This window comes from Populus trichocarpa, chromosome 3, assembly GCF_000002775.5.
Source record: "Populus trichocarpa isolate Nisqually-1 chromosome 3, P.trichocarpa_v4.1, whole genome shotgun sequence".
Classification (NCBI taxonomy): Eukaryota; Viridiplantae; Streptophyta; class Magnoliopsida; order Malpighiales; family Salicaceae; genus Populus; species Populus trichocarpa.
Genome location: NC_037287.2, coordinates 20,278,402 through 20,300,748, shown reverse-complemented (window position 1 = coordinate 20,300,748; position 22,347 = coordinate 20,278,402). Strand labels below are relative to the sequence as shown.

At 34.6% G+C, this 22,347-nt stretch overlaps 3 protein-coding genes and 1 long non-coding RNA gene across 5 annotated transcripts; 1 reads left to right on the top strand and 3 right to left on the bottom strand.

The window, feature by feature from the left end:
- Window positions 1-3,877: 3,877 nt before the first annotated feature.
- On the bottom strand, window positions 3,878-5,944 carry LOC7462765 (uncharacterized). Its single transcript, XM_002304735.4, has 3 exons — window positions 5,576-5,944; window positions 5,192-5,482; window positions 3,878-4,187 (listed from the first exon to the last, which is right to left on the bottom strand). Exons 1-3 carry the CDS (start codon window positions 5,728-5,730, stop codon window positions 4,118-4,120), a joined length of 516 nt encoding a protein of 171 aa, XP_002304771.3. The 5' UTR covers window positions 5,731-5,944; the 3' UTR covers window positions 3,878-4,117.
- A 1,044-nt stretch (window positions 5,945-6,988) lies between these two features.
- LOC7462766 (probable glycerol-3-phosphate dehydrogenase [NAD(+)] 1, cytosolic) lies at window positions 6,989-10,934 on the bottom strand. Of its 2 annotated transcripts, XM_052451711.1 has the most exons (6): window positions 10,721-10,934; window positions 9,540-10,368; window positions 9,202-9,423; window positions 8,372-8,619; window positions 7,519-7,658; window positions 6,989-7,366 (listed from the first exon to the last, which is right to left on the bottom strand). In XM_052451711.1, exons 2-6 carry the CDS (start codon window positions 10,198-10,200, stop codon window positions 7,240-7,242), a joined length of 1,398 nt encoding a protein of 465 aa, XP_052307671.1. In that variant the 5' UTR covers window positions 10,201-10,368; window positions 10,721-10,934; the 3' UTR covers window positions 6,989-7,239. The 2 variants fall into 2 exon arrangements, with proteins under 2 accessions (XP_052307671.1, XP_002304772.2); XM_002304736.4 differs by having other exon boundaries at window positions 9,540-10,934.
- Window positions 10,935-12,198: 1,264 nt separating this feature from the next.
- Window positions 12,199-21,320, top strand: LOC112326796 (uncharacterized). Its single transcript, XR_002980689.2, has 4 exons — window positions 12,199-12,394; window positions 17,193-17,269; window positions 18,937-19,885; window positions 19,995-21,320. It is a non-coding gene; the product is annotated as an uncharacterized LOC112326796 (long non-coding RNA).
- On the bottom strand, window positions 17,447-19,999 carry LOC7462767 (cytokinin dehydrogenase 6). The gene is made up of 5 exons (XM_052451741.1): window positions 19,366-19,999; window positions 18,929-19,056; window positions 18,553-18,813; window positions 18,180-18,442; window positions 17,447-18,045 (listed from the first exon to the last, which is right to left on the bottom strand). The coding sequence occupies exons 1-5, from the start codon at window positions 19,943-19,945 to the stop codon at window positions 17,724-17,726; spliced, it is 1,554 nt and encodes a 517-aa protein (XP_052307701.1). The 5' UTR covers window positions 19,946-19,999; the 3' UTR covers window positions 17,447-17,723.
- Window positions 21,321-22,347: the final 1,027 nt, after the last annotated feature.

Genomic DNA, 22,347 nt, shown 5'->3' with positions numbered 1-22,347 from the left:
AAAAATTTATTTTTACTTTTTCAATTTTTATCCTTATTGTTTTTTTAATTATTAATTTTTTTCATTTTCACCATTTAATAAAAATATAAAAATATTTTTTTATTTTAATTTTAATCCTCAATTTTTTAATTGCTATTTTTGTTTTTAATCATTTTATATAATTGATTTTTTTTTTAATTTCAACCTTTAACATTTAATTGGTTGAGAATTGAGTTTTGTAGTTTTTTCAGATAAAGTTTTTCCAGTCTAATAACCTAGGTCATTTGTTTGAAAAGTTAACGCGAGTCCATATTATTTTTTTAATGTATTTTCTTCTTAACTTTCATCATGCGACATTAATTTTCTTAAAAAAAATTAAGTGTTGTGATTTTCTTCGTTGTATTTTATATCAAGTTGTTCTGATCTCATGACTACGCTATTGGTTTGGCGAGTTAACTCAGGATGACTCAAACGATCTTATTATTCGGGTTACTGGTTTGTGATGCTAACTCAAGTTGAATCGAGTCTTTTTTTAATGGGTTGGAAATTGAGTTACAATGTTTATTCCTTTTTGAATTTTTTTTCAAGGTTACTATGATTATTTTTTTAATTTGGTCTATGTACTATTATTGTATATTTTTTCTATCATCTAATTAAAATAAAACCAATCTATTTAACCCAATAGGTTTTATGACTCGACTCACAAATTTTTATTCATGTTATAAAATGTGTTTGCAGCACATAAGTATCAGTTTTTATGCGAAAGAAATTCTGACTCGGTGGCATAGTGTGGGCCTATATCTCATAAAAAGCTAAAAAGAGTGCAATTATAATTTCAACAAGATCGAACAATTTTTTTTGTAAAAACTTTTATCTTTAAATTTTTTAAATTTTATGTAGTGTTATTAAACTTAACCTGGCTTAACAAGTTAACGTAAAACCTGGCCTAGGATGAGTTTTTAAAAAACTAATGGGAGTTCACCGTGTTAAACCCTAATAACTCGGTAGTTTAATTTGTGACTTGACTGACCTGGTCAAAACCTGATTTAACCTTTTATTTTTTTTCAAAATAATATTATTTTATCTTTAGAAATAATTCTTAAATGATATTGTTTTGAATTAACTAGGATCAATTCATGATTCAGATCTTGAGTCAAACAATGAGCTAGAATGATTTAATAACTTTGAATAAATGCCTTGCTTATATTTTGGTTACTATAGTCATTCAAGGAAATCAAATCGACCTTATTGCAATTGCTTTTGGTAATATGGTATAGAGTGTTTTTGTAATAGTTTTTTTTAATTAAAAATATAAAAAATAATGTTTTTGTATTTTTTTTATATCAGCATATCAAAACTATAAAAATTACCTAAAAAGATCAATGTGATACTTTTTTATGCAAAAATTAGTTTAAAAAACATTTTAAAAATAGCTTGAACAAAACAAAAAAAAAACACTAAAGCTCTCACATTAAAATAAAATCTTATTGTGGCAAGAAATTAAAAATAAATCAAGAAGGAACGATTATAGCAACATTAATCATATGAACCTTTCAAGAAATGAAAGGTAATTGATTAACATATATTAAAAAACCTTTCACTTTTTGGTCTTTTTTAATTTTATTATCAAGATTTCTTTTTTTATTATTATTTTTAGTTTAAACTTAATTATTTTTTTAATTTCATCCTCTAATATTGGTTTAAGTATATGTAGAAATTAGAATATATATATATATAGCTAGATTAACAAAAAAAAAAAAAAAATTCATTTATTTAAAGATAACTACAAAAAAGTTGTGCTTTCTAGCAATTTATTTGGACTCACAACAACATTATCTTATTTTTCAACCAGTCAGCTTCCTTTTTGTAATATCCACATGTTGTTGATGCTTTTGGCCCCACTTGAAAATGGGTTCTGTACGAAGCTGATTCATCCGTACCAAACTTGAAGGTGAAAGTCTCCTCCAATACAGAGAGTATGCACGGTCTCCAAGGTTATCATCCTCAGACCAGCAATGGAGATTCAGCGGGCGGTCTTTTGTTGGTCAAGCCATTCATGCAAGAACAGGGCAAGATGCTGGAATGAAGAGGAGAGGGAAGCAAGCACACAGCTGGAAGATGTCATGCTTGCAAATTTGTGCTGGTTCAGTAGGGGGTATATATGAGCTACCTCATGATGCTGGAATTTATATAGAAAGATGGTGCTGAGGATATTAAGGCATGTTTATCTGCAAAATCCACCATTTTCTTTTATTATAATATTTAGACAAAGAAAGTATAAATTAAAATAAATACCAAACAAATAAAAAAAGAAAAAGAAAAACAAGATTGTATAATAAGAAATCCTGTTGCCTGGTGCTGTTCACTTGCAAGGGTTTAGATCAGTTAAGCAAGGTGAATTGAGTCACTGAAAACATTTATAATTAGGTGAATCATGATTTATTCACATAGATAATATCAATTCATAAACACTTAATTAATTTTTACTTGCCAATATATTATTACAATTCTTTATATATAAACAAAAAATTAATTTTTTTATTAATACTTAATAGAAATATAAAAAGAGAAAAACTATTATTTTTAAATAGAAAAACTAGAAAAGGCCTAAAATCATACATGAAATATTTTTTTTTTAACTAAAACTAATTCTAGCAGATACGTTAAAAGTTAAAACTCTTAAAGATACAAAAATACCATAATTATGAAAAGATATAAGAAATTTTAATTTTTATTTACCATTAGTCTAACTAGTCAAAATGCTATTACAACCTTTTAAATAAAAAAAATACTAGAAACTCTATTAATACTTAATAGAAAAATAAAAAAAAATCATTTTCTTCAAATAAAAAAACTAGAAAAATTTAATAATAGTGAATATGAAACTGAGAATAGAAAAAAAAATAAGAAAAAATATTAATTATTTTTCCAAAAACACTCCTGTATCAGTTTCCTTGAGTTAAAATGAACTCATCATTGAGTTGAAATTGTTTGTGGAACATCATAAACTCTTCGGTCAGAAACATCCTCTACCATGTCGATGTCTAACATGATATTTTTTAAGCATGACTTTTATGTGTGGCTCGTACCGTTGTGTCCTAATATTTTTTGTGTGGGCTATCCTGTATATGGGTCCATAATATCTTTGTGCAGACCCATCATAGGTCCCTGATATTTTTAGGCAGATGCATATGATGAGCATAGCACCACAGCTCAACATTTTCAACACAAAAAATGGCTAAAACACACACACACAGACACACAGATACACAGAGATAACATCAATCACCAGCATGGTGCACAAGGTCCTGCCCCAGTATGAAAGTTACATAACTAAAAGTAGGAATTTTATTATTGCTAGAAAATATAAACCCAGTTGCTTTCTCATACATACAGACAAAAAAACCAATTCAAGAGGCAAGTAGTTTCAAATGTCCTGAGTGATTGCCTTCTCAAGGCCCTTCCAATGGTCATCTCATGATCAGAAGCACAGTGAAGCTCAAGTTTATATATCACTGTGTTTAACCTCACGAGAAACTTCACAACATGAGGCTCCAATAGGCAGTGAACCAAAGCAATGTTCCAAACAATAAACAAAAATGAAATTCTAAATTGCAAAAGTTTCCAAATTGCAGCTAAGCATGCATGCCAGTACACAATCAACTGCTAACTTATAAAAATAGTTCTGGGAAAACATACTGGCAGAAGTTTGTTACTATAAGAAGCAAAATGCATGCAATAAACACACTAAGATGGAACAATGAGGGCACAGGTTATTGCCAAATGAAGCATAGCGCCTACAACAAACTCCACTGTTCACACAACTTTGCATGCGGCACACAGCAGACAAAATAAACAAAAAAGAAAATGAAAATCATGTAACTTTCAATGGAACATCTAGAGGCTAAATGACGACCATTCTGCAATAAATATCCAATTAAGGTACAGTAATTGAAGCCACCAGATTGCCAGTGAACAAGGTTATGAAAGTACAGGAGTTGCAAGCATGTGCCACAAAACTTTTTGCATTTATACAGGTGCAAGATCTTAGGATCCAGAACCAAGATGTTTGCACCATCATACACAGCTACGGAATTGTCACATGTCATAATAATAAAATAAGTGATCTGAAGGCATTTTAGTGAGAGGAAGGCTCTGCATGTCTTCTTACAAACAGCTTCCCTACATCTTCTGTCACAACATTACTCCTGGCAAAACCGAATTCAAATCATCAACAGCAATTTTATTTTTCCTTTTCTTGCATTTATGATATGGCCAAAATTAGTGCCTGAAAATAAAAGGAAAATTGCAGACAAATAACAAAGATCTGAGACTTATCAGTTGCAGAGAGACAACACTGAGCTTAAAAAGGTTTTAGAGGGCAAATTAATAGCCAAAAAATTTCTAAAGAAGTTGAGGAATCATCCATATGATGCAGCTTTTTTAGTGCACGCAGGTGCACCAGACATGGTCACATTACCATCCAAAACCAAATTGCATGGAAATGCTAACATCTTAATTTCAAATCTTGGTCAAGGACAAGAAGGCAAAATCACACAGAATAACATTCGTGTATGTAGTAAATAGAAAGGTCAAATGCCATACCTCCCTCAAACAAAAGAAAAATATAAAATAAAGTCAAACAGCAGACAGTCCACTAGTCTCATTCCCAGAACGGAGAAATTCCATAAACGATAGTAGGCATTAAAGACACATTAGTCTCTACATCCAAGGTCATCTATGAGGCTGTCGTTTCCCAATCTTACAGCTAAATACTCAAGTGACTTGGGAACTCTATGTAAATCAGTAGTTCTCGCAATCGCAGTCTTCTAGAGAACTTTTACTTCCTACCTTAAGTGCAAATATAGCAAAACAACCAACCACATCTGTTAAAGCTATTACTCCAGCTCAACTTCTGCTTGGCAGTCCACATCATAAACGCTGGATTTACCATTTCCGCCACAACCATCAAGTTCCATTTCAACTCACAAATCTAAAACTTTCCACAGCATAAATTTCACCTAAAACCCCAACACCACCTCCATAAATAACCTTGAAACCTCAAAATGTATCTAACTATGATTCACTAATGTACTCTCATTCAACCATTATTTTAACTTCCATTATGAACTAACGCAGAGCAGCAAAAGAACAAATAAATCTCATATAAGATCTACATGACAGAGTCCATAAAAATAACTAAAAATCTCACCTTCCTTTAAGCTGAGGAGGAACTAACAAACCCCCACCAGTATCAGGAACATTCCTAGTAGCAACCAAATTCCCTCTTGCTACTTTCCCACTACGCGAAGACCCCGCATTCAATTCTCTCTTTCGAGACGCATTCTCAGCCATTGCTGCTGATACTCGGGACGCGTGATCACTTCCAGATAATCCAACTGCCGGCGAATTCAAAAGCATTGAAGCATCCGGAAGATTAGATATTGAGGGAAGAGGGCTTGGCCCAGCTACTTGTTGTTTTGGTAATGACGCCCCAGATGACCTGAAACAAAAGGAAAGGAAACAACTTTGAGCAAGAATAAAAAAAAAACCACGATTCAAAATCTCTTCTTTTGTCTGAAACTTAGAGAATTACTGGCTATTTTGTGGCTTTGCGGCTTGTGCCTCGATTTGTGGTTTTGGTTCTTGTTCTTCATGTAGTTCTTGTTGATGATGATGGTTTTCGTCTTCTTCTTCTATGTTGTCTGGAACATCCTCGTCCGAGGAAGAAGCGTAGTCTACTAAAGACATATTTTGATTCTCTCCCTGTCTCTCAGTGTCTTGTTGTCTCTCTTTGATCTTGGAAACTACTGGCTCTGGAGCTCCTTCTCATTTCTTTTTCTTTTTGATAATGGAAGCCTCGGCTAGTGGCTGAAGAATCCAGACCTAAAGCTAGTTAGCTCGCGTGCCTCATACTATAGCTAGTGGGCTTTTCATCGTCAAAGGGATCTCTGGATGCACTAGCCACTCTAGAGTCTAGACAAACATCTAACCCCGTTTTAGATGACAAGTTAATCTAAGTTTATAGCTAAATACATATTAAATTTTTTTAAAATTAACATTATAAGAAAATTTTTATTTTATTTTTAAAATGAACAACACAATTTTAAATAAAAATTAAAAATCATTGAAATTAATCCAGTTAAATTTAGCCAAATCAACTTAATTATAATTTAACCCAATAAATAAAAAAATTTAACTAGATCAATTTCCAATCTAAATTCATCTAAGTTTATAGCTAAATACATATTAAAAAAAATTAAAATAACATTATAATAAAAATTTTATTTTATTTTTAAAATGAACAACACAATTTTAAATAAAAATTAAAAATCATTAAAATTAATTTAGTTAAATTTAGCCAAATCAACTTAATTATAATTTAACCTAATAAATAATTAAATTTAACTAGATATGATCAATAAATCCCAAGACGAGCCGGGATTCGGTTTGATATCCATGACAACAACCTGTATATCCAAATGCTAACAAATAATATTAAATATTAAAAAATTAAGGTAAGAATATGGTAAGAAAATTATAAGAATACAAATTAAACATCAGATCATGATCTTAAAGTACTAGTTGAACTCATTCTATATATATTTTTAAGAGTTTAACGTTAAGAGCAAATTCATACACACACACACACACACACACTAGTGAGTACGAGCCCGTTTGCACTTGCAGTGCAATCTCGGTTTCCAGTAAAAAGCAATGGAGCTTTTCACTAGATAAAGCTTTTCATTGAATTGAAAAAGACTGTCTTCCCCCCCGCTGCTGTGTGAGCAACCTATGAAGTTCGCTGCTTTTCACTTCCATCAGATAAGCTTTCTGCTGGGCTGTGTCTATTGTTACGCTTTACTGCCTATTTTTCAGTTTGGTAGCTGTTGGTTTTGTAGGTCAGTAGCGCTTGATTTTACTTTTAACCTTTCACTTCATTAGCCATATGCTTACTGGCTTGTTTTGTAAACTCTTATTTCCTGAAAAATAATATAACACAAAATCATGCAAAGATGGCTCGGTCAAACAAGCATATTACAAGTCTCTGTTCATTGTCATCTATGGAGTCGAAGTTCAACAAATGAAGGAATTGGGAAGGCATTTTGAATCAACAACCAACTCAAACACACAGGACAGCCTTCTTATCTTAAGAATTTAGCTACAAGCTTATGAACTAGCTAGTGGAAACTAACTCGTTAGTTTTACATCCACTGACGAGTGACAAAACTGCATGAGAAAGAGAGAGAGCACTAGCCGTCAAGGATTCTGACCAAGGAGTGATGGTCTATAGTAAACGCGGGTTTGGGCAATCTCGATGCGATCTCTTGGGTCGTTCATTGTTTCATCCCTTAATGCTTGAAGAATGGCCGGCACTGTAAACTCCCTGAACGTTCAAGCACATGAAAAGTATCAGAATGCACTTCTAGGCATTATGAAATACACGGATCCAGACAAATGGTGAGCATCAAAGAATTGCAATTCCAAGGCCAGTGTGAAGATGAATAGTGACCAAGTATACAACAACGCCCAGCATACCTTGTTATAAGTATTCCATATAGCATCTTCAATATGGGGCATAGCTCAACTGGAGCTACAGGTGTGTTTTCTTCAGGATGCAGGACGCTTAAGGCAGACTGACTTAGCAGCTCGTAAAATGCTTTCACTGCAGAAACACCCTGCAAAGGAAAAGGGTGGGCTTAGTATCTGATCAAAAGAAAAAAATGAGAACTACAAAAAACAAGCGGATCTGATCGTGCAAGGTTGAAACAAATAATAGACTACCAAAAGGTCACAAAATCAACCATGGACAACATTGCTGATGTAGTGGAATGGCTAACAAAAGCAATAAACATATCAAGAAAACCAGTTGTTTATGCACTTGGGCATAACTTAATGATGACTTGGTATTTTCTATGATTACAAGCACTGAAGCCACTCCCAAAAAGTTTTTTTGAAGGTTAATGAGTATGGAATTGTTTAAAACTGAAGATATGTTTTCAACTCCAAGTTGTAGTGGGTCAACAGTCCCTAAGTGGTCTAGGGAGGTACCACTATTCCTCAGAGATTCTCCCAGTCCCTCTCCTTCTAATAACCACAAATTTGCATGTGCAAGTTAAGAAGCACCAGTTATAACTCTCATATTATGTCTTGGGTGACTTATTACACGCATGGGTTTCAATCAAATTGCCGGTTCCGAAATTTTCACCTCCAGGAGCATGGTATCCAGTACATAAAATAAATATATGGATCTTTAAAAAGGTGATAAAAAATAATGGAAAGATTAAGATTTCTCAAGAAAACATCCTGACACACAACTTCAAATATGATTCAAGTCCAATAGGCTTGAGCATCTTTATGAACCATGCCTAAGAGTTTCAAAGATTGATACCTGAATCATTCCTTTGCCCTTGATGCTGTCCCCCATTTCAAGACTCAGCTCTCCTTTGGCCAACTTTTGACCATACCATGCATTACGACCTTTCAGTAAGGTTACATAAGTGTCAGCTAACAAGGGGCCAGCAAGTTTTTCAGGTTTTTCTGCCAACATATGTGTAATAAATATCATCTCTGATGTACAGTGTGCAAAGTACACTGATTTACTGGTTGCACTCTCATTGGTTAGAGCTGCTACCATTCCTGTAGAATCACGATCAAGAGTCAAAATTTTCAGACTGAAGACTCAAATTACCAATTCTTACAAATGGCGTTTCCTTTTATATTGAACGAAATAACAGCTGGAAGATAGAAAAATATAGCATATTACATTGCCCAAAATTCAGTATAGCAAATTACATCGCCCAAAATTCAGTCTCCCCACTACAACAGACTCCATGATTCATCTACCAAACCAGAAGCATCCTTTGTTCTACTAATGTAAGACATCAGAGAGGAAGTAGGTGATATAAACAAACTGTTCCTCTAGAGTAGCACAAATGGTGGATGCAAACACTATTCCTGGCTTCATAATTACAATGATAAAGCAGTCCCATTCTTAAGTTAATTTTCTATGACAACAGCCATTAACACATTAAAAATGTCTAAATTCATTGGTGGTTTACATTCATGTAATATGGAACCTTCAAAATGTGTGAGGCACTGTATCATAAAGCTTACATTAAATACTTTCTGGTATGATAAATTATGCGTCAACAGTGAGAATAATATCGTTGGCTAGAGTCATAATATTGAAATTTGGAGCACATAGAAATCAAAGCTTACCAGCTCCAATAGCATAGACATTCTTTAGACCACCCATGACTTCATGAGTAAAGAGATCACCATTATCCCACACTATAAAGTTTGGCTGCCTCAAAAATTTTGCCAATGGTTTCCTCCACTTTTCTGCTCCACAAATCCGAGCATTGGCATATTCCTTATTGTAAATCTCTGAGGCAATATTTGGTCCTCCAAGATAGAGAATGTTTTCCATTGGAACTCCAGCTGCAGAGGACACAGTCATCAACTATGATGTGAATAAGGTTGCTACTAGCTAAAGAACAATCACACCATTGCTAGAAAATGGGGTGAACAAAAAACAGAGGGAGAGAGAATCTTACTTGCACGGTTGATCATTTGGGTGGGGGTTATTATGCGTGGCTCGGGCTCCAACTCAGCCTCTACACCTTTTGCCAAAGAGATGATAATAGGCACTGTAATCCTCTCCTTCCAATACCTACTAATTTCCTCAAATACTTCATGGGTTTCAGTTGATGGCAATCCATTAATAACAATGTCAGCATCCCACACAGCCTCCTGTAAATTGGTCACAACCTTCAATGGGCAAAGTGGGGTGTCTATCATATTCACGCAAAATCCATCTTTCAAAAGCTCATCTGCATGTAAAATCCTATCACCTAATCTTGCCTCAACATACTTTAAATAAGCACAACGCCTAATCAATCTCCTTAACACATCTTCCCTTGAATTAATCACTTCAAATAAATGCTCAGCTGTGGACCTATCAACCGATCTACCAGGCCTTCTCCATATCCTTATTAGTACCTTATCTCTTAGATGACCATAACTATCTTGCAATAAAGCAGTAAACACACTGCCCCAAGCACCTGCCCCAATGCCAACAATCCTCAACGGATCACCTTCTGCTTTGCCTATCAGAGCCCGAAGCTCATCAAGCTTCTCTTCTAAAACCCCATTCAGGTTCTGAATTGACCCATTTGAATACACAGTGTGATTCATTTCTTCTGTATTTTCAACCATTTTCTCTTCTCCCTCAATTACAATAAGGTCAAGAATCCCAATATATCCTAAGCTTAAACCACCACAAAAGCCTACCTTGGTGATATATCCTAAGCTTCAGATACAAAATTGTGATCTTTAAACCACTGATCTTGGACAAACTAAATTCTCAAGGGATTTTGAAACAATCTATCCCTCATGCAAGTACAAAAGCTCAAATCAGCAAATCAGCTAGCAAACAGAATACCAACTATAGATTTAATCTATAAGTGGGTTTTGATAGCAAAATAAAAAATAAATCTTTCTATTGCCCGTCTAGAACATGACACAAGAAGATGCAAAATGGGTTTTGGCACCCGGTTTTTTTATAGCATAAGCACCAACTTTCAAGAAAACCCACATGAGATATAACCAAGAAATTCTAAAAAGATCCCAACTTTCACAGCAAAGTCTAGAATTTTAGCCAGCTAAGCTAAAAAAAACGATCCCAGTCAAACGTAAGCAAAGACAGGGAAATTCAAAGAAGGGACAGGGAAACAACCTTTGTGTGACGTCAGTTTTCTCCAACAAAACAACCTCTGTATTCACACAATATTGCTCCTCGTGTCTTTGGTTTTCTTAAGAGAACAGAGCAGCGAAGAAACTGTCGTCAATTTCGAAGAAGAGAAGAAAGAAAGCTGCTTTTTGACAGTTACTTGTTTGGAAGCGAGTGCCGTGGCCGCTGCTGAAATGGCACGAATGTCAAGACCAGCGTCTCTTCTCCGCTTGATTTTCAGACATCATAATTAAATAATAATCTAGTCCCTCTAGTTTGCAAAACTATATGATGGATCCTTGTAAAATCCAAAACAATTAATTAAATAATAAATTTTTGTTCCGAAATTGACTTATTTCCTCATCAAATTTTCTCATATTATATGCTTTTCCTTTTCTGTTTCTTTTATATATATATATATATATAACAGATCATAAGAATATGAAATTAACAAAAGAATTTATTTATTTATAATCTGATTGAAAAAATATATGTTTTTCAAAATTATGAGAATTAATTACTTTCATTAAAATACAAAGAAATGTTTTTTGAATAATCTTTAGAAAAAGCGCAAAAAACATTATGTATTTGTAAAATTTTAGTAATACCAGATCCCAAATGAACAAATTTTCTCGTCTTCAAAATTATTTGTTGAGTGAAGAAATCTAATAGTTTTTATGTTTAATATTGTTATAAATTCAACTAATATTTGTGGGATTGTCTATGGTTTATAGGAAAAATTCTCAGATCTTGTTTTGCAAGAGAGTTAATTATTAAAAAAAATCCTTATATTGAGAATTAAAATGATAAAAATCCTTATTTTTTTTTAAAAAAAGGTACAAATGACTCCTTATCTTTTTTAGCGAAGAAAAAAGAAAATACAAATATGCTAGGCATAATTATTAATAATTCTTATAAAAAAATTATATTTAAAAAATGTATATTTATTTTTCTCAGTTCAAAACATTCACACAAAATTCACAAGTCAGCAATTCAAGGATTTATCTTATTTGATGAATTAAATCTGTCAAATATTTAATAAATTTAAACAAAATTTTTAAAAGAATAAAATTATTTATTTTGAAAGATTATTAAATGCTATTAGTCATGGTTATACAACCTTACTTTGAATCAAATCAATTCTAGCTTTTTAAAATTTTTTGAAACGATGATATTTTTTTGATGTTATCTTTTAAATGTCTAAAATATTTGAAAGAAAAAATTAATTTTTTCATTAACCCTATCTTGATCAAGCTTTAAGTCAAGAAATTATGATGGATATATCCATCAAACTAGACCAGGTCTTATAGCTATACTTCCAATACAATATTTCTTTATTCAAAACAAAAATATATTAAAACTTACTATCATGATAATATCCACGGGTTCCACTTTGGGAAGAAGCTAAATGGGCCTCAATAGAAGAATCGATATAAAAGAATTGATACAAAAAAATCCCAGAATGAAATTTTAATCAATGACAAGACCAAGCAACAGTGGCCCAGTCCAAGGTGACCCAAGACAGTAACTGGGCTGCACCGACCACCTTGTCAATCTCATATTCTGGTCAGCTCCAATGAACAGTGTCTGTTTGGACAATGTTGGCTCTGCGGGATGAAAGATGGGTTGCAGAGAAAAGGGACCAATGGAATTGCATTAAGCACAACACTCTGATCACTGGTAACACCTTCTTTATGTTTGTTCTTGTTTTTTCTTTCTATGTGATCATGTTTTGCTGCCTTTTGAGCAAGAATTAATGTAATGTAGGATAGGACAAGGCAGAGAAAGAAAAAGATATGTTCTTGTAAAAGGGTTCTTGATTTGAGTTTATTTTCTTGACAAAAGATGTTGGCTTTTTAGGCATGATGTCTTTTCCTATGCTGTATGTTTGTAAAAAGTAATTTTTTTTCTGGAGATTGAGATGGTTGTTTGTGATTTATTCAGCACCATGCTGAATATGAGCTATAAATCCGGTGCTGTGGTCTGTGTAGGAGGGCGTGGTTGGTTGTTCTTGTTCTGTCCTTGTTAAACTGCTTAGCAAATGCCAATCTTTGTTATCTTGATAAAAAATGTCTTTGCTACTGAAGTTCTTCAAGACTATGTTTTGATTCGGTCGTCCCCTATGTTCAATGAATTTGGGATTCAAATTCTCAAAAAAGATCATTCTATTATGAGCAGAAGTGGTTGAATCTTGTTTTTTCAATGATTAATTGGCATTTGCTGGCTAAGCTGAGTCTTGGTTAACAGAAGAAATGAAAGGAGACAAGAAGTAGGATGCTAGGAGTGTATTGGTTTAACTTCAAAGGTAATCACATTATCTTTAGTTCATTGTAAGTGATTGGCATAGTTTTTCTGAGCAAATCTATTTTGTGAGTCTTGGTGTCACAAGAGGCTGGTGCATTGTGATTGTATTGAAGAACTTGCTTTTTAATACTGCAAGTCATGCATCCTCCCTGCTTTCATTTTATGCTTTTAGCATAATTCTACTTGATCACCAAAGATTTCTGTTCTTTGGACACGGACAAATCAGATCATGTATTGTTCATGACTGATATCTGCAAGAGAGCTCACTGTCTGTTTGGTCAGACATGAATGTACCGCGCTCTTTATTGGGTTTATTTCTCTTGCTCTGATATGCTGGCTAGAAAATTGAAGATGATTGGACAAGCTTTCCATAAATACAACTGGGACAAGTTGAGTTCTTCACAGTGCTTGAAACTGCCATATTGAGCACACTTAGAGAAATCTGATTGGTTTTGGAATTAAACCAATGAAACTTTGGAAAATGGATGACCTTGCATTGGACTTTATTTATTAGAAGGCTTTTTTCTGGCTTTTAAAATGATTAGCTTTTCTAACATGAAAACAGTTTTTCTTAGTGTAATTTATAGAACTAAAACAAGATGTACAGTGATCTGAAAAACATTGATCCCCTAATTTGAAAGTTGTACAGTGATCTACACAAACCCAAATTTATGTTTGATTTATAGGAAAAACATTGGTTCATGTCTTACCCTGTAATTGACTGAAACGTCTAGCATTGGCTAATTTATTTTGCATTACGAAGATACAAACCTTGTAAATTTTTGTAATGTGCATATATCTAAAGTTAATTCTGTCAACATTTATATTCTCCACGCTATTATAGGAATTGTTTTGTGCTTGGTTTGCCACAAGGCACTTAAATTAATCATCAAGTAATATTTTTCATTCTCTCTCACTGCAACAAAGCTTCTAACTCTACAAGACTAGGCCTTTTGATTTTGGCTTGATCACTTTTGTAACCCTGTTCCTTTTTTAATAATACATCAGCTCTTGCCTTGTTAGAAAAAGGAAGACCATAAAGGTCCCTTTTCAACTATGTTCTTAGATGTATTTCTTCGAAACCACTTAATTAATACAAAGAAGGGGAAACATATATTAAATCGTATCTTATTCATGTAAATATATTCTTTCAGAATATCTTAGCATATTTTCTTGCTAGCATGTAAATGTGGAATGAATCAATTTCCTCTAAGGAATAAAACTTGGCAATGAAGATTCTTGAAAGCAACTTATGTTTGAGTTTGGCTGAGCAGAGGTGGCGTAAGTTTGGCATATGCTAGTCCATTCTATCTCACATCACATAATTGTGTCTATTTCTTCCATTGTTGTTCTATGTTTTAGCCTTTTAATCTGCTCCTTCAGATGTGTTTTTGCGTGTGTTTTTTTTCTCATGAAGTCTATACGTTAAAATGATGCTAGCCTACAGAAGTTTTTTTTCAATGTGTATTAACATTAATAGAAGACATTGTGAATTGTTTTCTTTATTCATATGCTTGTATTAAGTGCATATCTTTGTAACATTCTAGCAATTTAATAGCTATATCAGATGACCATCTTTTGCCCTTCCTTTTCTCATTCATTTCATATGCTTATTCTTATACAATCTTTACTTTCACATTCTTGGTAGCCATGCTAAGGTTTGTAATTATAGTTCTGTGGACTGGATTGCTGAAAGCCTGAAGAGCTTTTAATTTCCATTGTATGAACGCATCACAGAGATATGCATCTCACTTTTGAGGGGAAAAAGGAATAGGAAGAAGTTCTAGGCCAAAATAGAAAATGCAGCGGCGATAATTTTTGGGTTCACACTGTCGTTCTAATCTCCAGCATTAAATGTTATCTCAGTATATACATGTTCTGTTGGTAGCAGCCCTAAATTGATAATTCTACTGCTGGTTTTACATTTTCATATTTTTATTGTGGACAAGATGTTGTTGAACTGCAGCCCCTCTAGATACTTATTATCTAAGGGAATACACAAGTTCTACTTGTGCCATTTTTCTTATTCCACAATTGGCAAACAGAAAATTGTCTTTTTGCACTTGGTGGATACATCTAGATGTTTATGTCACCACCAAAACTGGTTTTGTGGATTTGGAAGATCTTATAGAAAATGTGGCAGGAAGTGTTAATTTGGATAGTTACTCTGTAATCTTTTGCAAGCCATGTACAACACTAAATATATGCTTTATGAATAAAAAAATTCAAGAAATTATGTTGAATGATATGCTTTTAGTTAGTAGGAGATTGTCAGGAGCCACCCTCTTACGTGGAACATGGAAGCATATACAAAGTAGTATTCCAGAGTTTAGATTTCTTTGTAAAATGAAGAAAAGAACTGGGAAACACAGTACACTGTGCTAATCTTTTTTTAGAAACAATACTAGTACTCAATAGCGCCTAGGTATTGTATTTTCATAGAAAAGATTTTCCATTTTTGTAATTTTTTATGAATCTGTTTTCACTGTTTCAATAAATATTTATAAAAAACCTAGGTGCACTTGCCATGCTATTCAGATAGCATGCATGCATTTGTGCTTACATGTGCTTAATTAGCATTTCATTGTTAACAAGATTAATGCATCCGAAGGATTAGTCATTTAGAATTAATTTACTTTCCTAGGAACAAATGGTTTATGTGCAATTTCCAATAGAGAACTTATTGGAATAATCAATAAAATGGGAATGTAGATGTATAGTTAGTAGTATTGTACCATAGTCTTCATTGGAATTGGGACCAAACATAGCTCTCAATGTGGAAAATCAAAATAAAAACAATCCTCATGGTGGCTGCACATATTCCATTGACCACTGGCTAATGTTATCTCCTTCATGAGGCTTGTCTTTGCTACTTGATCTAGTCAAGTGTTGATTTAAATTGCTTGCAGTATGAAAGATAGTAAATGGTTTATTTGATATGTCAACTCCCATCACATGCATGCCCTATTAAATGTAGGTCCCTTATTGTGTGAATATTCTATATTGAAGGTCCTTAATGCTCAATGGAAAATTGGAGATTTACTTTATTCTGTTGCAATTGTCATTGGTAGTTTGAGTGCTTTCGAAAAACAAAAGGAGGTATTCTGGACCGATAAAATTATGGAGATGCCCATGTCTGCCTTGTAACTTTTTGCTTGAATAATTAAGTACAGTGATTACACAGAGAATGAACTGTATGAACCATTGAAAGCTATTCCCCAATAGTCTGACATATAGATATGCAAGAATCTCTTAAACAGCATGTTGCCCCCTTTTGAGTTCACTTTTCATTAGATCCTTTCACTGTGGCTGACAGTGGTTGAATGTGAAATGAAAACGGGGAATATTCATTGCACTAACCTTACCCAGTGAGAAGGCAAGCATTAGAGAATCATGGAAAATTATTTGTAGGACCATTAAAGTACAAACTTCACTCATTTTTAGAGAATTAAAGGACAGTTATATAAGGTTACAATCCCGCATCCTTGGTAAGTTATGTATTAAGGATGCTTTACCTGCATGTATAGAGAGAGACGGGTCTGTTGGAGAACAATAACTGTCAACTCTTTGCATTTCTGATGATTTTTATAATAACCATTTCCTTTTTCTTTTTCAAATTATTGTTCTGGTTAATAAAGGATCAACCATGTTTGATGTGCTCTTCTTAAAACAAATAATCTTCTGTGTGCTTGGCTGCCAATTAGTCAAGTTAGTGGCTGAATAATCATGTGGGGGATTTTGTTGAATGATATTGATTTGTGATTTTTCTCTCCAGAATGATCCCCCAAATAGAAACTTGACTTGTCTAGGTTTTTCTGTTCCTTTTTTTTGGCCACTATAGCTTGGAAGTTTGTCCTTGGATTGCAGTATTGCACCTAATAAATGATGAGATCAACATTAGAAGAAAGCCTTAAATACAGGGAACACAGGGTGAGGAAAATGGAGATGATGCATGTGCTTTATATATATACATGCTTGGTCTTGGGAGAAGTTGGATATGACCCATAGGTTCTTGCCTCTTCACAGCTGTTGCTAACTTTCTATTCTAACCCTTTTGATGTTGATGTGCAAGACATTGTATAAGCTGATGCTGCCGTAGTAAACAATGTGCGAATGGATCTAAAACTAGTACCATGCTAATATTGTTTTTATTGAATTTTGTCTGTGGCTGTAGCACAGTTTCGTGCTGCTATATGGCATCGTGTCATTGGTGTGTACTGATTGCTGTAAAAGTGGATTAAGACGTCTGAGGTATGTCCATGATAGAACATTATACCATCTACTGTTTATAGTTCAATTATTCTCTCTTATTGGTTTTCTCCATGCTTTAAATATCCGGAGCAATGGGACCTGGCACTTCTTTTGTCACACATATGTTAACTCTTTATCCAAGAAAATATATCACTGTTGTCTTTAGAATTAGATTCATTGTAGGAATAACCAACACTTAATTGCAAAATCATTACCATATACATTTCGTCTACGACTACTGTTCTCCAGTGCCTTTTACTATAAATAATAGTTAATATTGGAAATGTTTTGCTTGTTTGATGGAAAAATTTCAACTAGCTACCGCAGCATTCTAGTTACAGTTGCTGTTTGTGAGAAGACAGGAGACCATGATAGTTATCTATTTACATGGGTTAAGGCACCTTCCTCACATGCCGTAAGGGATTTCTGCTTTTAAGATGAATAATGGCCAGTGTTATGAGAAAGATATTGCCTTTTGAAATATTCTCTGGCCAGGGGCAAGTATTGCCAGGGGGTCATAAGTAGATTTTCTTTGGGAAAAAACTTCCCATTGTGGGCCAAAGTGGGCTTTCCATTCTTCATGTGTAGTGTAGTGGGGCAGATATTGCTTCATCCCAAGGCGGGCTATTTCACAAAATTCTAGAATTCTTTTATTCTGAGTTAAGATATGTTCTAAGCCATCAGTTCCTGTGGATGAGGGCACTGCAGAGGTAAGGAAAGCCACCAAGTAGAAAATATTTTCCTCTGGAATAACAGCAGAAGTTCTGTTGTCCCATCTGAAATCAGAATTAATAAATCAATCAGTCAACAAAAAGTTGGAGAATTCACAAAATTAAACTTAATTCTTTTTTCAAACCGTTACTTTTTTTTTTTTTTTTTTTTTTTTTTTACCCAAAAGCAAAACCGTTACTTTGATTTGTTAACTGGGTAGATAAGGACTGGACCGTTGCTGGTGTCTGTGAGGATATTGCCAAAGACTTCGTCAGCAAAATCGTTTATTTTGCTTTTGGGTATAAGAAGATTGAGCCATGGATGTGGAACTTCCCACAAGCCCTTGGACCGTAGTTTGACCTCAGACACATGAACTCTATCCAAGAATTCTATGTATGGAACTTCTGTTTGGAACAGTGTTGATGTGATGTATCTTAGTTGAGACAACAAATTCCCGACTTCCTGCATGATAAAAACAGATTTTGAGTAATGCCATTTTATTAACTAGTTTATGGTTTCCTAAGCAGTTTACTTACATATGACAACCAAAAGATAGTGGACCATGCGCTCACCTCATTTAGTGCATCTGCCCTGTCACGGTTGAAGTATTTGGCCAATTCTAAGCAGTATAGAGTTCTTCCATCCGAATGAAACTGGCTAGCTTGAACTGGGTCTTGGGGATTGAAAGATGACCTCCAGTTATTCAGGAGGCCAGTCCTGTTAATTATCACAAATCCTTCAATGTAGTCGAACGTGTTTTCTGCACCTATCAAACGCTCTTGGTCTGTGGCAAATGTTGTAAAATCCGAGTAGAGAACTCTAATCCATTTCACCTATTCAAAATATGAAATTGTGCTGTGAGAAATGATACTTACTACTATCGGCATAATTTCATTCTCCTGCTTTAATTTTGTAAAACTTCCGTGGATGCAATGTTTATGCTTTTACCATATCAGGTGCTGGTTCCAAGGATATTCTTGCCCGAGTTATGATGCCAAACTGACCAAGTCCTCCAAGAACACTGTGAAATAGGTCGCTATTTTGCTTCTCCGAGCAATTTAGTACTTCCCCTTTTCCTGCACTCAGTTTCAGTAATTTTACATAAGGATTTGTGCGATACACATGATTTTTTTTTTCATATTTGTGAACCCTAATGTGTTTTATTTTTGTACTTGAACATCAAATTATTGGCAATGGTCAAAGTATCTTATGTGGAACCAAGGTCTAGCACAGCATGCATAGCAAGGACGTCATAAATACTTCACTCGACCCTGGTCCCATTATGCCTAGATTGAAATTATCCATTTGTGATGCGTACTGTGTTATTGTTTTTACCTTCTTTTTTAATCTATTTTCGAAATTTTACTAATCTTACTTTAACGAACCTGTAACAACTTCCATCTGGTGGACATTACTGATCTGAGGGCCATGCCGAAATGCCTGCCCACTAACCCCAGCATTAGACAAAGTACCACCAACAGTTAAATGTAAGTAGTCTGTCCATGATTTTGGTGCTAACCCATACTCCAGGCATTCACGCAGGATATCTATCCATAACTCACCGCCAGAGGCATCCACATATGGATTGTTTCCAGTGTAGACATGCATTTTAGGGCCTTGGAGTGATTCCATGTTGATTACAACTCCTTGGTGGGCTTGTGCCTGACCCTGGAGTGAGTGGCTGTGACCTCTAGCTGCAACTGTGAGCTCTGAATTCGGACCCATCTGCCAGATATGCCTTATTGTAGTGGCAATATCAGAAACCGACTTTGGATATAGTACTGCCAAAGGGAGTAGCTGAAACCTATTGCCGAAGTCTTTGGCTGCATGGTGAACATCATCAAAGCTGAAATGACCATCAACGGATAGGGTTCTCAATGAAGAAGGGTTGCTGGAAAAACAAAGGTTAATTCTTATGGTCATGCAGCACAGGAACAAAATCATGAAGCTTCTTATGAAAAGCATATTGGTTTGTTTGAGGAAGCTCACTGGTAGATATCTTTTTTTTTTTCAGCTTGAAAGTTGAGGAGACGAAGGTGTTAAGCTGGTTTTCCTGCGCGTTTGTTAGCAAAAAGGCTAAAGGAGTGGTATGGAGGAGCCAAGGAAATGGAGGGTCGAGGGGAGAATTTAAAGGTGAAGATCTTGGATGGCTGAGTCAACCAATATTCAGTTTAAAGAATCCGTATGAAGACTGCCTACTTGTTAGGACTTGCTTTTGGTTCTCCTTTTTGTGCTCTTTTATTTATAACAGCAACCATCAAACACAGATGCCAAGTTGAAGAGAAAAGTCACAAGAAAGAAGATTTCACAAATCTTTGCACTTTTTCCCAACAGTTGCAACCACAATCTCACCTTTTCACCAAAGACAAACATGTCTCGAAATTTATCTCACTTACCATGTTAAGGAAACGTTTTCCTATATCTAGAAAAAGGAAATACCCAATGGCTTCACGGTATGCGTATCTCCACTGCCTCTGATGACAGGAATGCCCATACCTATGTCTCTCGTACATGAATTATTATAGACTATGTTTTTGTCGCTGTCGGAATTTAAGCATCGCGTATCTGCATTGAGATCAGATGAGAGCCTACGGGCCTCCCTTGGATTTATTTGAAGGGGAGGGATGATCAGGTGGGGTATTTATGGGTCCATATAACACGTGAAATGCTAATCTTTGTGTGCTTTGTGGGGTGAAGGGTTATGATTAGTCATGTTGGGACCCTTTTGAACCAGTTTGAAGAGGTAGGAAGAAGAGCAGAGTAGATGGGGAGGACAGATTGAGGGAAGCACTGAAAGACTCTTCTACTTCCTCTCCGTTGTTTATTGTTTTGAAGCCTAAGTTCCCAGCAAACGGACAAGTCCGAAGGATTCTCTTGTTTATTTGTTTGCAAGTTCAGTTAAATTACGCTAGTGCAATTATTGCCTTCACTTTTTTGCAACGAGTTGCATAACAGCACCAAGATTTGCACTTGGAGAGGGAAGCATCTTGCACTTCCCTTAGTATTGGCACTGAACTTACCGTGTCAATGGTTCTGCACTGCTGAAAAGTGGAGGCCAACTAAGCACTAGTGTAAAAGGAAAAACAGCAGTCAAATTTGAGCAAGGGGCTGTTTTTTCTAGTTGGTAACTGGTTCTCATGGAAACTGAAAGGGACGAAGGAAAGGAATTCAACATCTTCAAAATTGATACATCTTGAAAATTGATCTCCGGAAACCCTCGTGTGCTTCCACAGAACAATGTGCTTTAGAAGTTACTGCTTATAGTGCATCTGGCCTTGCATTTGATCACATTCTTGATTGGGATTAACCAAATATTAGCTCATTAAATCCTGTTAACACATTACATGATGCCAATGCGGCACCTATTAACAATAATGGGTTCCATTTCACTGCACAGGAGGGGAGCTAGCTATGATCCAAATGTTGGGGGGATAAAGGAGAAAATTTTAAGAAATGGTGAGGACAAAATATCTGAATAGAAAAGGGATGAATTTGAATTGCTAAAACTAATTAACGAGGGCTGAACTGAATTTGTTTTTGTAAAGTTTTTGGGGGCCAATTGCCCCTCCATGTCGGTATGCCCTGGAGATCGCACTGCAATAGGTGTGAGGGATTGATTTGGATTAAAAAATCTAAATGAATTGATTTGTTTTATTTTTTTAAATAAAAATTAAATCGAACCAAATTAAAGAAATGAACCAAACTGGTTAGTATGGTTTAGTTTGAGTCGAGTTTTTTGTTAAAAAAAATAATTTAAAATCATAACCGAACCAGAAATCATCAAACAAATTTAAAAACCACATTTAATTGGGTTAATTTCATATCAGTTTTTACAGATAGTCTAGTCAATCTGATTATTTTACCCACCCTTGCATCGCAACAACTAATCAGATGATTTTTATCCAAGCAAATCCTGTTTGAATAATATTTTTCCGTCGTAGAAACATCTTCTATATATGTATATGCATCTGTATTATGGAATGGTGGGGTTTCTTTTACTGCTAGAAGTTGTTTAGGTAAAGTGAACGAAACTTAAACTTAATGGGAAGAAAATGGCACAACACAATGATACGAGGAGGAAAACAACGTGAAAGAGACTGCATTGACAAATCAACTACTGACTCGCACTTAACTCCAAGTTCCTTGAAGTGGATTTTGACAACATTTTCGAATAAAACAAGGAAGCATTGTCTCCAACTCAGTGTCCTAATTAACTTGGACTTGGGTCTTCTTTTGTGGGATTATAATATTGTAATCTCATGTTTTTGGAGTAGATATTGCACTCAAATACCTCTAATTATGGGGGCTATGGTGTGAAAGTGTAGTGTGTGAACATGTTGTGACATTGTTCTTTTCATTTGTGGTGA